We start from the raw sequence: 16,293 nt of genomic DNA on the forward strand, positions 1-16,293 counted from the left end.
GAGAGAGAGAGAGAGAGAGAGAGAGAATTGTGTATTGATGTTATTGTGTTACTCATTATCCATCTGAGATCTGGAGAGCACATTTTGAAAATCTGTACAAAGACCTACCAATAAATCAAACTAATTCAGATCAATATATTACAAAAGAAAAACTCCAAACATTAGAAGAAATAATTAAAGACAACTCGGCTCTTCCTGCTCAGATAAATTGCTATCTTGGCTTCTCCTGAAAGATAGTTGAGGAGCTGCCACTTTTCTTTTCCTGCTTTCTTGTAGGCAGCTCCCATGATGAAAACCCTTTCAGTAAACACATGAGAAAGACTAAAAACCAAAGTTAAAAGAGAGAAGAACCCTGTGAGTCTCTTACACTCAGTAAAAACATGGTGAACAGTCTCTCTAAGGCTGCAGAACGAGCACTGGCTAAGAACAGAGGGATTCAGAAGAGAGATAAAAACAACAATGTCGTCTGCATAAGCTGATAAAACCATGTTCCTACTAAAACCAGGTAAAACCAGACCCTGTAGGCGAGAGCGTATTCTGATGAGGAGGGGTTCCAGGGAGAGTGCAGAGAGCATCCCAGACAGAGCACAACCCTGCCGGACCCCTCTACACACTCTAAAGGAGCACACAGACTGCCGTTTATCTTCAGCACACTCTCAACCTCACTGTACAACACCTTGATCTTAGCTATGAAGCCAGCGCTGAACCCTAACTTCCCCATAACTTTCCAGAGGAAGTTGTGTTCAACGCAGTCAAAAGCCTTTTCCTGATCTAGAGAAATCAGACCAGTGTTAATACCCAAAGAGCTGCAGACCTCCAAAACATCACCAATGAGGTAGACATTGTCTACCATGGACCTGCCGGGCACACAGTAGGTCTGGTCCCGATGGATGACCTGCTCCATAGCTTCCCTCAGCCTGGAGGCAAAGACCTTGGACAGAAGCTTGTAATCCACACACAGTAGAGACACAGGACGCCAATACCCGATGTCCTGCAGGTTTCCTTTTTTGGGCAGCAGCGTCTGCGGCAGGACAGCGGCATGGAACCAGAGGCCAGACTTTCATTAAAAACGTCTAAAATATCATTCGCGAATACGTCCCAGAAAGCTTTATAGAACTCCGCAGAGAGGCCGTCGATGCCGGGAGCACGCCGTCCCTGCATGCACTGCAGGGCTGCCTTCAGCTCCTGCATAATTATGGGCCTGTTGAGCTGCTCATTGGTCTCCTCAGAGACCTGAGGTAGTTCGCCATTGAACACCTCCATCAGTGCTTCCTCCTCCCTGTACTCACTGGTATACAAGGAGGAGTAAAAGCTGACAGCTCGCTTTCTGATCTGGCTTGGTTCCACAACTGGCTGCCCTGTGTCTGCTAAAAGTCAGTGGATTACCCTCCTCTGCCCACTCTTCTTCTCCAGGCCGAAGAAGAAGCTAGAGGGAGTGTCCATCTCTGTGATGGTCTGGAATCGGGACCGGACCAGTGCACCCTGAACTTTAACGTCTAACAGGTCGGCCAAAGCTATTTTTTTATCTTGAGGACTTCAATATGTACTCGATCTCCTGTGGACTCGCTTAAACTCTCTAGTTCCACTATATCAGTCTCCAGGTCCTTCATAGATCTGGTGATGTCTCGGTGACGTTGAGGGTGTGCTGCTGGCAAAGGAGCCTAATCTCAATCTTACCATGGTCCCACCACTGCCTAAGACTGCTAAACTCGCCCTTCCTCTGCCTAAAAACACCCCAGAAATAACAAGGACCTCTCTAAAATTCTTATCAAAGGTTAAGACTGAATTAAAATGCCAGTACGCACTTTTAGGCAAAATGTTCCTAATGAACACATTACATAAAAGCAACGAATGATCTGTAAAACCAGCAGGTACAATACTACACATTTTAAAAATATTAAAATGATGCTTAAAAACATAAATACGGTCTAACCTGGCTGAGGAGATCCTACCCTCTCTGAGGTGGGACCATGTGTACTGTCGGCAGTCTGTATGCATCCTCCTCCACACATCCACCAGGCCATGAGAATGGCCCAGCTGCCTCAGAGCGTGGTGTGAAGCTGGATGTGGCTCTGCGTGGTTGCGGTCTGCAGCCGCATCTTCAGTACAGTTAAAATCCCCCCCAAGAATAAAAAATCCTCCGAGGCACAGCCATTTAAAACATCATTAACTTTTAGTAACAACAGCTTCCTCTCTGCACCGATTGTTGGAGCATACACATTGATAAAAACAGCAGTAAAAAGGTCAAACCGTGCCTTAACTTAAAACAACCTCCCCTCCATGATGTGCTTGACCTCCAGTGAGACTGGAGTGAAGCACCTGGAGAAGAGGAAGCCCACTCCTCCGCTGAGGTTTGTGTTGTAACTTAAGAGGACTTCCCCTCCCCACTCCCTCCTCCAGTCTGCCTCATTGGTGATGTAGGAAGAGAACATCAATACCTTCCATTCTTTAGTTCATAGATAGATGCTCTCTTCTTAACATCTCTGGCTCCATTTACATTCAAACCTTTTGCCATCACCATCGTTAATTGTTCTTTTGACTTTCAGCACAGGTTTCTTCAGAGTAAAACCCTCCTGATCAGTGAAGCCAGACTCCTCTCTCTGGCTCATGTGGAGTCTGGCTGAGCTATAAATTAAAACCAGATCTGGAAAAACTCTTCAATCTTTACACAATCCAGCAGTGTGAACTCATGCAGTGATTCTCAGGTGAGAACAAGAACTACTTCCTCAAGCTCTTTTATTTTCATTATTCAGAGAAAAACTGAGTTCTACACGGTGAAGGTCTTCAACGAGAGACAGTTTCTGGACTTCGTACAGACCGGCTCTCTGAGTTCGACAGAAGGTATGAAGCTGTTGAACCTGAAGGTTTACGACTCACAATCTGCTTGAGGACGGCGCTGCCGACGCTCTGCATGCCGACACTGAGAGGAAGCTTGTAGCCGAATCCTCGCCCGAACTCCACCATCTGCAGCTGGGCGGGGTCTCGGGCCCCCTCCAGGGCCACCGTCAGCAGAGCGCTAACGCCTGCACACAGTGAACAAAACTACAGATGGCAGCTTTACTGATTTCCCTAAAAGACTCAGATTGGGATCAGGAGCAAAAAACCTACTCCATCAAATACATAGAAATGCATTTCAGTAAACTGATGAACAAGACGACACCTAAGAGGGGAAGGAAGATTCTAAGAAGCAGAGGAAGAGATGAATGAAATCAACAACTTGAGCAGAAGACAGAAAAACTGAAGCAGAGAAAAAGTGTTTTGAGTTTCAGGATTAATTGAATCTATACATCAGAGCAGGTTTTACCAGACTGTCGCAGCAGCTCTGATTCCTGCTCCAGGTTCATCACATCCTCATCGAGTCCGTCTGAGAACATCACCAGCACCTGATGGGTCACATGTATGTGGATGATGTTTTTGAAGTAACAGTACTTGGTAGGAGCATCATGTCAGTAAACATCCTGCTTTTTGTCCTCATTTGTGTAAAACGTTTCGTGTTCGTTGGTCCAGACTGAAGCGGTGATGGATTCATGTTCCTCTGAGGATGAAAGCTAATAACTTTGGTGATGCTCTGACTTTTCATCTAGCGCCATCATCAGGTCAGCGTTTCACTAAGTCTAATACTTTGGTTTATGACTCAAGAAACTCCCATCAGCCTCAGCTGTTCTTTGCATCTCCTGGTAATTCTGTCATGCTAATTATGAATATGGTAAACATGCTAAACATCAGCATGTTAGCATGTTAGCATGCAGAACACTGTGGCTACAGAATAACAAGCCTTCGCCACTATGTGATACTTTCATGATGACCAAATAGAAACACAACCAGCTGTGTACGTCTCACCTTCACGTTAGCTTTGGACTGGACCTTGAACATCTCCTTGAAGGACTTCAGCAGGGCTGTCTTGAAGTAGGAAGGTCCTGACATCTGCAGGTTCATGACTTTATGCACCACGTCGCTGCTGTAGGGCTCAAAGTTTGTGTCGTACAGGCGCTGTCCGTCTCTACCGAGCACTCGAAAGGCAATGTTGGTCTTGACAGGATCCGTAACGACGCAGCACAGACCTTGTACCGAAGAAACGTAACGGACGATCTCTGGCAGGAAGGCCTGGAGCTTGGCGTGGCCGCTGATCAGCATCTCGCCAGGACCTCGGTCTTCCCGAGAAATATCGAATCCCATGGCGATATCGATGCTGCAGGCTGAAGTAAAAGGAAGCATGTTTTTACCTTTGGCAGCCAGAGAAACAGAGGAATATGGAGGGAAAGTCAAAGTCACACTTTTCAACTCACAAACCTTGGGGGGGCGGATCCTTTGGACAAATCTCGTCCACCACCTTTTGCTTGATATTTGCCAATTCCTTGACATTCCGCACTGTAAATAGCCTCTCTGGAGTATAGGTGATTTGAAGGAGCTTCAGGGGGTAAACGTCTCCGACGGCGATGGCAAACACCTTGATCCCCACATCCCTGAGACTGCTGGCTGCGTCCCTCACTTCATCGTGAGAATTACCATCTGAGATCAACACCAGGATCTTGGGGATCTCCCTGCGGCTGCCCCGCGACACCTCAAAGTAATCCTTGATGTGATCCAAGGCCTTTCCGATATAGGTGTCTCCACCTTTGTATTCCAAGCCTTGGATGTGTGAGATGCAATCCTCCTTATGGAAGTACTTGTTGAGGTCAAACTCATGTTTCGGTACATTGCTGAACTGTGCAAGTCCAACGTGCACAAAGTCTTCACTGACGTTGAAGCTGTTCACCAGGTCTGTCGTAAAGTTTTTTATGACGTTGTATTCGGATGAGTTGATACTGCTGGAGTAGTCCAGTAGGAAGACCAGGTCGGCCTCGCAAGCTGCCAAAGCAGAGCAAGAGAAAGGTGTTTGTTTACATTACTAATAAGTTCAATTATCACTGTATTGGTTCATTCATGTTTGGCCACAACAAACTCTCAACTCCCCAATTCACTGAGGTTGTTATTGACGTGTACTGATCAGGTAGTTCTCAAAATGTGACCAATACCTCTTATGGTCTACAGGTAATCGGGTACGGCACAATTTTTTACATCTTTCCTGCTCGACCTGATCAGCCAATCAAAATCTGGAAGGCACTCTTTTTTTTGTCAAATGTGTTGTTTCTGAAGTATTGAGTCTATTGAAGTATACATTAACAGCTGAAATCATTCCATTTGTGTTATATCTAGCTAGAATCCACTTAGCCTCTTAGAAGGAATTGTTGTGTTTTGGTCTCGGACTGCGGACATGGATATACTTAAGGTTTGGGGATTTTTACTCTTTGTTGTGTATCTTTAACATTCCTTTTCAAGGTTTATTTTGAATATCATCTAGTTCATAAAACCTCACAAAAGATTCTGGATGTGCAGTAAGGACTGCTGCTGTCCACAAAGAAGGTGAAGGAGCAATGAACTATTGACTCAATGGAACACAATAAGAACATTGAGCACTAAAATATTAATGAATAAAGTTTCTGATTTATCAAAAGATTCCACTCGACACTTACTGGACTCAATACTGAAATAGTGCTGAGAAGATTTTCCCCCAAATCATGACTTTCTGGAATAAAACTGTGAGCATTATCAGATATCACCTGGTTTAAGTGTAAATTATGTATTTTTGTTTGCTGAATTGATCTTTTAAATCTTCCAGTTCAGAAGATGCAGGACACCTTTGGACCCTGTGAACTATACATCAAAAAGATTTTAAACACTCTTTTGTTGTCTTACCGGCCTTAATGCAGAAGACATCAGACATGTTTCTGTACAAAGTTTCTAGTCCCTCAAAGGCGTCCACGTAGAAAACTTTGGATTCGTCTCCACCAGCCATCGTCTTCAGCTCACGAGCCATCTGCTCCAGCTCATTCTCTAATGCTTTCACTCCGATACTGACGACAATGACCCCGTTGTTTCTCAGTGCATCAGATGTCTCTTTTAAGTCTAAACGACCGTTGGAAACCCCGTCTGTGATCACCATGAGAATCTGAGGCACCTTGCGGTCTCTCCGGCCACCATGCTGAGCGCTAAAGAACTCCAGCGAGTATTTCAAGGCCTCGCCTGTGTAGGTGTTTCCTTCTTGTGGATTCTTAATGGGGATCGCTTCCAGAACTTTTCGTCTGGAGTAAAAAGCATTCAGAGTCAAATGAAGCACGGTGTAATTCGAGAAGGAGATGAGCCCAAAACGAGTCTGGTCCTTGGTTCACTACTGACTCCATAAACGTCCGCATACTTTCATATTCTGGTGGATCTATGCTTGTGGAGCTGTCCACCAGGAAAATAATGTCAGCTTTTCCTATCTGACAATCTGGTTGAAGAGAACAGAGACAAAGAGCAAACAGAGTGTTAGAAGGGAAACTGAGACCTGATTGGTTCTTATCGTGGTCTCATAAAAGATGAAAAGATAAAATCAACTTTACGTCTATGTGCTCAGTACAGAGATATGTCTCGGATGTGTTTAGCCTAGCTTAGCACAACACTAGGCTGCTTCATTTCTATGTTGGATCTTGTTAGCTGGTAAGCTAGTCACCGATCCATGCTAGTCAGCCGGGTTGGTTGACAGCAGAGTTATTGCAGAGCTCAAACCTGGCAACCCTACTATGGGGACAGGACTTTTGAGATGTGACATGCAGTAACCGCACCCAGCAGTTGTTGGTCATCAATTAGCTTTAATGCTAAACTGGTAAAACCACAAAGACTCCCTTGTGAGAAAAAGAGATTAACCTAAAGGCTCAATGCTTTAATAAACCCGTAATCTAAATCATTTTTTGGGATGGTCTTGAACTTCTCTTACCTTTCTTGCAGATCTTCAAGGTCATCTGGCGTTCCAAGTCCTTCAGAGCATCAAAGTTCCTCTCAGCATATACCCTGTCCAATGAACCGCTGATCTCTTCCAGCTGGGTCTTGTTGGCGTCCGCAATGCCGATGGCGTAGACCACCACTCCCTTGGCCCTCAGATCCTCAGCGGGGCCTTTGACCTGGTCTTTGGCCTCACCGTCTGTTATCACTATCAGACTCTGCCTCTTGCCAGGTCGCCCTCCTCTGGTTGCATCGAAATACTGCGACACCTCTTTGAGGGCCTTACCTGTGAGCGTGCCTTGATTCATCTGCTCCATATTATCGATGGCTGACATTATGTCATCTGGGCTGCTGTAGTGCCTGAGGGGGAACTCCAGATTGTGGTTTGTGCTGAACTGCATGACGCCGACCTGCACCTCGGTTTGCCCGATGGCGGACTTGCTGATGACAGATTTCATGAACTCTTTCATTGTCTGAAAGTCTTTCTTAGAGATGGACTCAGAGCTGTCAGTTAAGAAAAAGATGTCACCCTGTACATCTCTGCAAGCTGTGGACAAAGATCACAGAAATGATTACATGGTGCTCCTGTTTCCACACTTTTCTGTCGTTGAGTACCAATGAGATTGTAGGAAAAGAGACAAGCTACGGGGGGTGTGACCTTTTAAATCACTAGTTCAAAAACAACTAGCTAGTCAAAGTTAAAAACACTCAACTCAAATTGGTACCTTTAGAAGGCTTTGCTTAAAAAACCTCATGCCCCGATAACTGAAGGGTCACGATAAGGCGGAGTCACTGACTCTGTTACTCACTGTCTTCCAGGCCAAGGAAAATTATGGTTATATTGGATGGCATAGTTTCGGTACTGTATATTTATATCTCTACTTACTACAATTTGTCATTTGAGAGTTTACATCATCAGTCTTCTTACTTGCTATCCTTATTCTGAGATAAATGAGCTTCTACGACAGAAGTTGAAAGCTTAAACAACATTAATTTGTTAGGATACAAATAAACTGCAGCTCCCATGAAAATCACGAGTCGGTTTCTTTCATATTCATATTTCATTTGTTTTAGCTGTAAAGTCTGCTATATAAAAAACGTCTCTCTCATGCGTCAATATCTGAACTAGCAGCACTACGGCTCTACGGCTTATCGGAGATGGTATTAGTTAAGAAACGCTAAAAGCAGAAATATCAATTAAACATTCAAATACACCTGGTCATCTTCATCCAGACGGGAACAACACAACATACTTTTGACTCAAGATTTATTTACTTAATATCCTTACCGTCTTCAGAACAGATGTCTGTGATGATGTCATTGTTGATGGATTTCAAGGCATCAAAATTATTGACATAGATGGTCCTCTTGGGGTCGCCGGCGATCTCTTCCAGCTCCGTTTTGTTTGAATCTTTCACCCCGATGGCGTAGATGATGACGCCCTGAGCCCTCAGTTCTGCCGGAGCCTTGACCTCATCAGTGGATTCCCCGTCTGTGATGACGATCAGGTACTCTGAGACTTTGTGAACCCGGCTGGCCACGGCTCTCTCAAAGTGTTTGCCCATAGATAACAGAGCTTTTCCTGTTTCTGTCCCACCTCCTACGTGTTCAATACCCAAGACGACTTTCTCCAATGACTTGGCATCTGGGTAGGCTGTCATATCGAATTCTATAGTTGGCGAATCAGCATATTTCACAAGCCCCACACGTATATTTTCTGGCCCAATAGTGAAGGTATGTAGAAACTTGATGATGAAGGTCTTCATGTCTTCGAAGTCTAGGTTCTCAATGCTCCCTGAGTCGTCCATTAGGAAGAAGATGTCCGCTTCATCTTTTTGCTTACATGCTGGAGAGGAAGAGCAACTTTAAAGGTTAGTTCTTTTCACAACGTCAAAGAGTGGAAGGTTAAAAATGAACATTCAAACACTGAGGAATATTTGAGTAAAGACTAAACTAAAGAACAACAACTCAAGAGGCAACAAGTAGTCTACAACTTTACATCCCCAGAGCACAAACAAACTGCTGGGTGAACATGATGTTGTTGAACATTGACCAGGGATTTCTGGCTTTCATATTAAGTAACTATCAAAAAACACTGGTTCAAACCTTCTCTGTTGCTCGTTTCCCTTTTACCAACTGAGGTGACTCGGTCAATGATGTTTTCACACAGGACTTTCTGCAGGCTCAGCTGCAGGGCCTTCAGCTCTGTGAAACTGTCCACATTAAAGACATACTGATGAGAGGGGTCAGTCGCCATCTCCTCCAGTTGAGGCTTGTTGGCGTTTTCGATTCCTACAGTGTAAATGGTGACCCCAGCCCGACGGAGGTTGAGCGCTGCGTCGCTCACGTTGTCCTGGGATTCACCGTCTGTGATCACCACCGCCACCTGCTGGACACCCTTTGCTTTCCTAATGCCCTTTTCCTCAATGAAGATTTCTTTCAGGGTGAAGTTTAGAGCTGCTCCAGTGTTCGTTCCGCCTTCATCGTAAGGCAGGATCTTGATGAACTGGAGGACTTCGTCCTTGTCATCGAAGGTGTCGAGGTAGACCTGTGCTGTGGACTCGGTGTTGTATGTAACGATGCCCACTCGGACACGAGACGGACTGACATCCAGGCCGCTCACGACCGAGTGGAGGAAAGTGCGCACCAGCTGGAAGTTGTCGTTTCCGATGCTTTCAGACTCATCGACGATGAACACGATGTCGGCCACAATGGCTCCTTTGCAATCTGTGAAAAGAGTGTAGTTAGTTACTTGAGCTATCTTCTACTTAACCATTCAAATATATGTGAAGATGAACTACATCACAGGAATGCGACGTTAAAATTAGAATTTCATTCAATGAATTACTTTTATTTTTAAAATGAAGGACGAGCTAGAATCATTTTGTGTCAATTATGTCATTATTATTTGTTCCTCACTGCCGTTAAAGTCTGTCACTAACTGAAGAATGACAAAAACACGAAATACAGTTTCCCAAAGTTTCCCAAATGAATGACGGATGATGGTTCTCACCTTCAGTAATGGTCTCCTTTTGCTCCGTCATCAAGAAATCCTTCAAAAGAAGTAATCGGGGAGAATCGAATGCGTACCCATCACTGGCAAATAACATTAACTCATCCATGCTTGCACCTGCACTCATCCCATAAACAGTTACCGCTGCTTTTTTGATATTTTGAGCGCGCTCGGACACATAATCATCGGACTTTCTTCCACTCACAACGACCAGGGACTGTGGGGTGCCTTGGTGGGCTCGCCCCCCCGCCTCACGGGTAAAAAAGTGAGTGCTGGCGTACTTCAGAGCGCGGCCCAGGTTTCGTGGTCGGTTGGGTTGCGGGGCAAGGCGGAAACGTTTAACAGCACCCAGGGTTTCCTGTTTAGTTTGAAAAGTATTGAGATAAAACTCCGTCTTGGGTTCTTGACCGTACTGAGCCAAACCGATGCGGTAGCTGGACGCGCCGACGTTAAGCTCGTCAATCAATTTGAGAAAGTCTTTCTTAAATATGGAGAACTGTTCGGGAGGTATGCCGCTGTCCACCAGGAAGAAAGTATCTCCAAACCGGTCCGCCAAAGCTGAAAGCAGAGACAAACACAATTACATCTTATAGCGGTACAGTCAAGGTGTCAGTATGCTCAAGTGTTGCTACACCCACAGTTTAGAGTCGTGGCCGGTTTGTCAAGGAGGGGCCAAAGAATTCAGCATAACTGACTTCAACTTGAAGGAGACAATATGCTCCCAAGCTCTCATTTTTCAGGCTTCACACCAGGACTTTGTTCATGTATAAGCAGGTGCAACCCCACGAATACCCGTTTCCTTATTTATACAATAAATCATGTCTTTCTGTGACGGCCGTCTTTGAGCTTGGGAACAGCAACGCTTCGGACAAGGATGCATTGAGAGCATTTTGTTTTCAAGCAAACTGCCACCTTGACTACATCGACATGTACCTCAAAAACTGACAGTAATCAGTTGAACTGTTTGAAATGCTAATGCTTATGTAACAGTAGCAAATAAAAGGTAACAGACCCTCAGGCTGAGAGGCAGGGTGGGACCATCAAACTAGCTAACAGTCTGATCTAGACTTCGGCCGTTTTGTGTATTTCAAAAGATGAACGTTGGCTAGATGTTTTTATATTTCATTACCTTGCCTCTGATCCTCCACAGTGACGCAAACCATTTGCAGCAGACGATCTTTCAGTGTCTTCAGATCCTGGTAGTTTTTGATGGAGGACAGGAAGCGCTCTGGAGGCCAGTTAGCGATGGACTCCATCTTCTTCCGGTTGGCTGCTCCGACCCCAATGCCAAACACGATGACTCCGTGCTGCCTCAGGAGCTGGGCGGACGCCGTCACGTTGTCCTGGGAGTCTCCATCCGTGATGACCACAGCGATCTGAGGCACCCGTTGATTGGCTCGGCTCCCGGCGTCCTCTGTGAAGTAGTTATTTTGGAGGTATTCGATGGCCTCGCCTGTTTTGGTGCCTCCTGTTCGGTAGGGAAGCTTTTCCACTGCAGCCAGCAAGGATTTCTTGTTCGTGTGATCCTTCAGCAGGAACTCCGGGAAGGTTTTATTGCTGTACTGAGCCAAGCCGATCCGAACCTTGTCAGGGCCGATGTCCAGGGCCTTGATGAGGCTGCGGAGAGAAGACCGGACCTCCTGAAAGTTATGGCGACCGATGCTGTTGGAGCCGTCGACCAGGAAGACGATGTCGGTCAAGGTGGCGTTTTCACACTCTGAGCCGGAGAAGAAAAAAAGGTTCAGCTGTACATGAACTACGATAGGTCTCAGAGAAACATTACAGGTCCCAATGGTACACATTGTAATGAACTAATGGATCATTGTTGTACTGTGAAGCTCCAGTTTCACCAGTTGTTAATCTCTAAATATATTGACTGTACTTTCTTCTTCACATAAACAGCATATACTGTACCCCCCCCCCACACACACACACACAATCTTTCAAACCGGTTTAAACCCACCTGTAGTCAGAGCAGCGGATCCAGAGGAACACGCCGCTATGATGATTTCATCTTCTGTTACCTCTGCTCTCCCTGACCCTGAAGCCTTCTCTCTCCTATCCCCTGATATTGCTACTGATCTTCTCCTCTCCACCCTTTCCTCTTCTTTGGACAACCTCTGTCCCTTCACCTCCAGGCCTGCACGGCCAACCCCACCTGCCCCGTGGCTGTCGGACTCAGTGCGTAATGACAGACGGAGCCTAAGAGAGGCTGAGCGTCTTAACTTCCAAGCTCTTCTTTCCACTTTTTCCGTCACTCTATCTACTGCTAAAGCTGCTTTCTTTCGCTCCAAAATCCTAACCTCTGCTTCCAATCCTAAAAAACTCTTCGAAACTTTCTCTTCACTCCTCCAACCCCCACCCCTCCTCCTACTTCCTCCCTTCTCCCTGACGATTTCGCCAACTTCTTTGACAAGAAGGTGAACGATATCAGATCCTCCTTCTCTCAGCCCCCCTGTCCACTCTCTCCCTGTCCACCCTCTCCCTCTCTACCATCTCCAGCTCTTCCCCCACAGCTCTCCCTCCCCTCTCCATGCCCCATCTTACCCTATCTTGCTCCCCTCTCCCCTAACGAGGTCCTCAACCTTGTTACATCCAACCGCCCCACCACGTGCTCCCTTGACCCGATCCCCTCCCCTCTTCTTCAATCTATTGCGACTGAACTCCTTCCTTTTCTCACCCACCTCATGAACACATCTCTTGTTTCAGGATACTTTCCCACGGCTTTCAAGACTGCTAGAGTCACCCCCCTTCTGAAGAAACCATCACTTGACCCCTCTGATGTCAAGAACTTCAGACCGGTGTCTCTTCTACCCTTTCTTTCCAAAACACTTGAACGTGCTGTCTTTACTCAACTATCCTCCTATCTCCACCAAAACAACCTCTTGGACCCTCACCAGTCCGGGTTCAAAGTGGGTCACTCGACTGAGACAGCCCTCCTTGCGGTGACGGAGTCTCTTCATGCAGCGAGATCTAACTCTCTCTCCTCTGTCCTGATTCTCCTGGACCTGTCTGCGGCATTTTGACACTCCTACCACCACCAGATCCTCCTATCCACCCTCGAGGGGATGGGCGTTTCAGGCTCTGCACTCTCCCTGTTTGCATCCTACCTGACAGGTCGATCCTACCAGGTGTCATGGAGGGGCTCTGTGTCGGAACCACGCATACTGACTACGGGGGTTCCGCAAGGCTCAGTCCTGGGCCCCCTTCTCTTCTCGCTCTACACAACATCTCTGGGTTCTGTTATTCGCTCGCATGACTTCTCCTACCATTGTTATGCCGATGACACCCAGCTGGTCTTGTCATTTCCCCCCGGGGACACTCAAGTGGAGGCACGCATCGCTGCGTGCTTGGCTGACATCTCGAAGTGGATGACGACACACCACCTCAAGCTCAACCTGGACAAAACCGAGCTACTGTTCCTCCCGGGGAAGGGTTGCCCGCACCGAGACCTGTCCATCACCATTGATGATACCGTGGTGACGCCAACTCAGACTGCGAGAAACCTGGGTGTGACCCTGGATGACCAACTGTCATTCTCAGCAAACATTGCATCGGTTACACGCTCCTGCAGATTCCTGCTCTACAACATCAGGAGGATTCGCCCCTTCCTCACTGATGAGACGGCGCAGGTGCTAATCCAGGCTCTTGTCATCTCCCGCCTGGACTACTGCAACTCACTACTTGCCGGAGCCCCGGCGCTGGCCATCAGACCTCTGGAGCTTGTCCAGAAAGCTGCAGCTCGCCTGGTGTTCAATCGCCCCAAGTTCTCCCACACAACTTGCCTTCTCCGTTCTCTACACTGGCTACCTGTAAGAGCCCGCATCCAGTTTAAGACTCTGGTGCTAGCCTACAGGGCAGTGAAAGGAACAGCTCCTTCCTATCTCCAGGCCATGGTCAAGCCCTACACCCCGGCCCGACCACTTCGCTCTGCTACCTTGGGGCGACTGGTTGCCCCGTCGCTCAGAGGTCCCTGCGGCCGATCGACCCGGTCGCGGCTGTTTTCTGTCCTGGCCCCACAGTGGTGGAATGAACTCCCCACTGACGTCAGGACGGCAGAGTCGCTGCCCATCTTTCGGCGCAGGCTGAAAACTCACCTCTTCAAGAAGGCCTACCCTTCCGCTTAGCACTTACTTAGCATCTACTGTATTCATACTAGCTTATTGTACTTATTATTTTTATATTAGCTTGTGGCACTTATTGCATTTGTTTGTTTCTGCACTGTACGTTGGCTCTGGTTTATGCTCTTAGATGCTTGTTTGAGGTAGGGACATGCACTTATTACTTCTGGTGACTAGTTGTTCTCTCGAAAACCGATGTTGAATACACTTATTGTAAGTCGCTTTGGATAAAAGCGTCTGCTAAATGACTGTAATGTAATGTAAATGTAATGTGAGTGTGTGCGTGTGTTTGTTGAGACCTGTTCTGGGGAAAATGTGAGACTTCCTTCAGGAGAAAAGAAGTAAATGTGGTCCATGTGTCGGTCAATGACCACAAATGGAGTCAACATGGCACCTTTGGCAGGACAATCCGTCCCAGAGTCTGAGACTGCTGCAGCCTTTCAATGACCACGAGGGGGCACTGCAGTCCACACAGTCCTACAGTCCACACAGTCCTACAGTCCACACAGTCCTACAGTTCTACAGTCCACACAGTCCTACAGTCCTACAGTCCACACAGTCCTACAGTCCACACAGTCCTACAGTTCTACAGTCCACACAATCACACAGTCCACAGTCCTACAGTTCTACAGTTCACACAGTTCTACAGTCCACACAATCACACAGTCCACACAGTCCTACAGTCCACACAGTTCTACAGTTCTACAGTCCACACAGTCCTACAGTTCTACAGTCCTACAGTTCTACAGTCCACACAATCACACAGTCCACACAGTCCTACAGTTCACACAGTCCTACAGTCCACACAGTCACAGTCCTACAGTCCACACAGTCCTACAGTTCACACAGTCCTACAGTCCACACAATCACACAGTCCTACAGTCCACACAGTCCTACAGTCCTACAGTTCACACAATCACACAGTCCACACAGTCCTACAGTTCTACAGTCCTACAGTTCTACAGTTCACACAGTCCTACAGTTCACAGTCCTACAGTTCTACAGTCCACACAGTTCTACAGTTCACATAGTCCTACAGTTCACACAGTCCTACAGTTCTACAGTCCTACAGTTCTACAGTCCACACAGTCCTGCAGTCCTACAGTTCTACAGTCCACACAGTCCTACAGTTCTACAGTCCACACAGTCCTACAGTTCTACAGTCCTACAGTCCACACAGTCCAACAGTCCTACAGTCCACACAGTCCTACAGTCCACAGTCCACACAGTCCTACAGTCCACACAGTCCTACAGTCCACACTGTCCACAGTCCTACAGTTCTACAGTCCACACAGTCCTACAGTTCTACAGTCCACAGTCCTACAGTCCACACAGTCCTACAGTCCACACAGTCCACACAGTCCACACTGTCCTACAGTCCACACAGTCCTACAGTCCTACAGTCCACACAGTCCACACATTCCACACAGTCCACACTGTCCTACAGTTCTACACTCCACACTGTCCACACAGTCCACACAATCCACACTGTCCACACAGTCCTACAGTTCTACAGTCCACACAGTCCTACAGTCACTTAAACCAACACGTGGTTCTACGGTCACTCAAACCAACACGTGGTTCTACATAGACCCTCTGGGTTCCCCTCCAGTGTCAGTGTTGGACGTGGATGTGTTGACACTGGAGTGCGGCTTAGTGCGGTGCGGAAAATAATTCACCAGACAACACAGGAGGTCCTGATGCCTCCTGTTTTGATCTAAAGTATCTTATCAGCTGATCGTTATCCACTGAAATGATGCTGATCAGCTCTTTAGTCCAGATCAATAATTGCAGCCTATATGGTCTTTACAGAGTTGAATCAGGACCTTCAGTATTTAAAAGCTTGTGTCTTTGTGCCAGATTTAGTTTTCGGTTATTTCAAATGAAGAAGATGTGTTTAGGAGAGGTTGACGTCCACAGAGGGTCAAATGAACTAAAACTACCGTGTAACAGTTTGCCAGTTCAGAGCAGAAAGAATTAGCCGATTACTCGATGAGGTCATTGTTGTAAAACTGATCATTGAAGTCATTGATCAAACTAAAATAAATACGTTGTCTGGTGAGGATTTGCTGCTTCTGCTCTTCATGTGATATGTTGGACACAATGACGACACAATGACATTGTGTCCGTCACATGTAAATTAATGATATTGTTAGCGTGTGATAATGATGGTACTTCCTGTGTATCTGCAGGAAGTACCAGCCTTCAATCCTTTAAAAAACGTGCCAATCAGACAAGGCTCCTCCTCCTCTGACCTCTCTGCAGCGGCCTGGAGGGGGCGCTAGCAGCACCTCATACTGTCCTGATCCAGAACTGCTTCATACGATGTACTTTCCTCGAGTATTTCCATTTATACTA

General features: G+C 46.7%; 1 protein-coding gene across 1 annotated transcript in view; it reads right to left on the reverse strand.

Moving 5' to 3' along the window:
• The window catches only part of LOC142934047 (collagen alpha-6(VI) chain-like), a 32,584-nt gene extending 18,260 nt beyond the window's left edge, over positions 1–14,324 (reverse strand). The window contains 13 exon segments of the mRNA XM_076078402.1: positions 2,878–3,023; positions 3,305–3,383; positions 3,841–4,196; positions 4,291–4,848; positions 5,737–6,203; positions 6,205–6,310; positions 6,797–7,348; positions 8,090–8,647; positions 8,908–9,528; positions 9,815–10,372; positions 10,944–11,531; positions 11,778–12,303; positions 14,235–14,324. Coding sequence (XP_075934517.1) covers positions 2,878–3,023; positions 3,305–3,383; positions 3,841–4,196; positions 4,291–4,848; positions 5,737–6,203; positions 6,205–6,310; positions 6,797–7,348; positions 8,090–8,647; positions 8,908–9,528; positions 9,815–10,372; positions 10,944–11,531; positions 11,778–12,303; positions 14,235–14,324 — 5,205 coding nt within the window.
• Between the last annotated feature and the right edge of the window lie 1,969 nt (positions 14,325–16,293).

The sequence above is a fragment of the Anarhichas minor genome, unplaced genomic scaffold (genome assembly GCF_050575085.1).
Source record: "Anarhichas minor isolate MPS153535 unplaced genomic scaffold, ASM5057508v1 ptg000066l, whole genome shotgun sequence".
Taxonomy (NCBI): domain Eukaryota; kingdom Metazoa; phylum Chordata; class Actinopteri; order Perciformes; family Anarhichadidae; genus Anarhichas; species Anarhichas minor.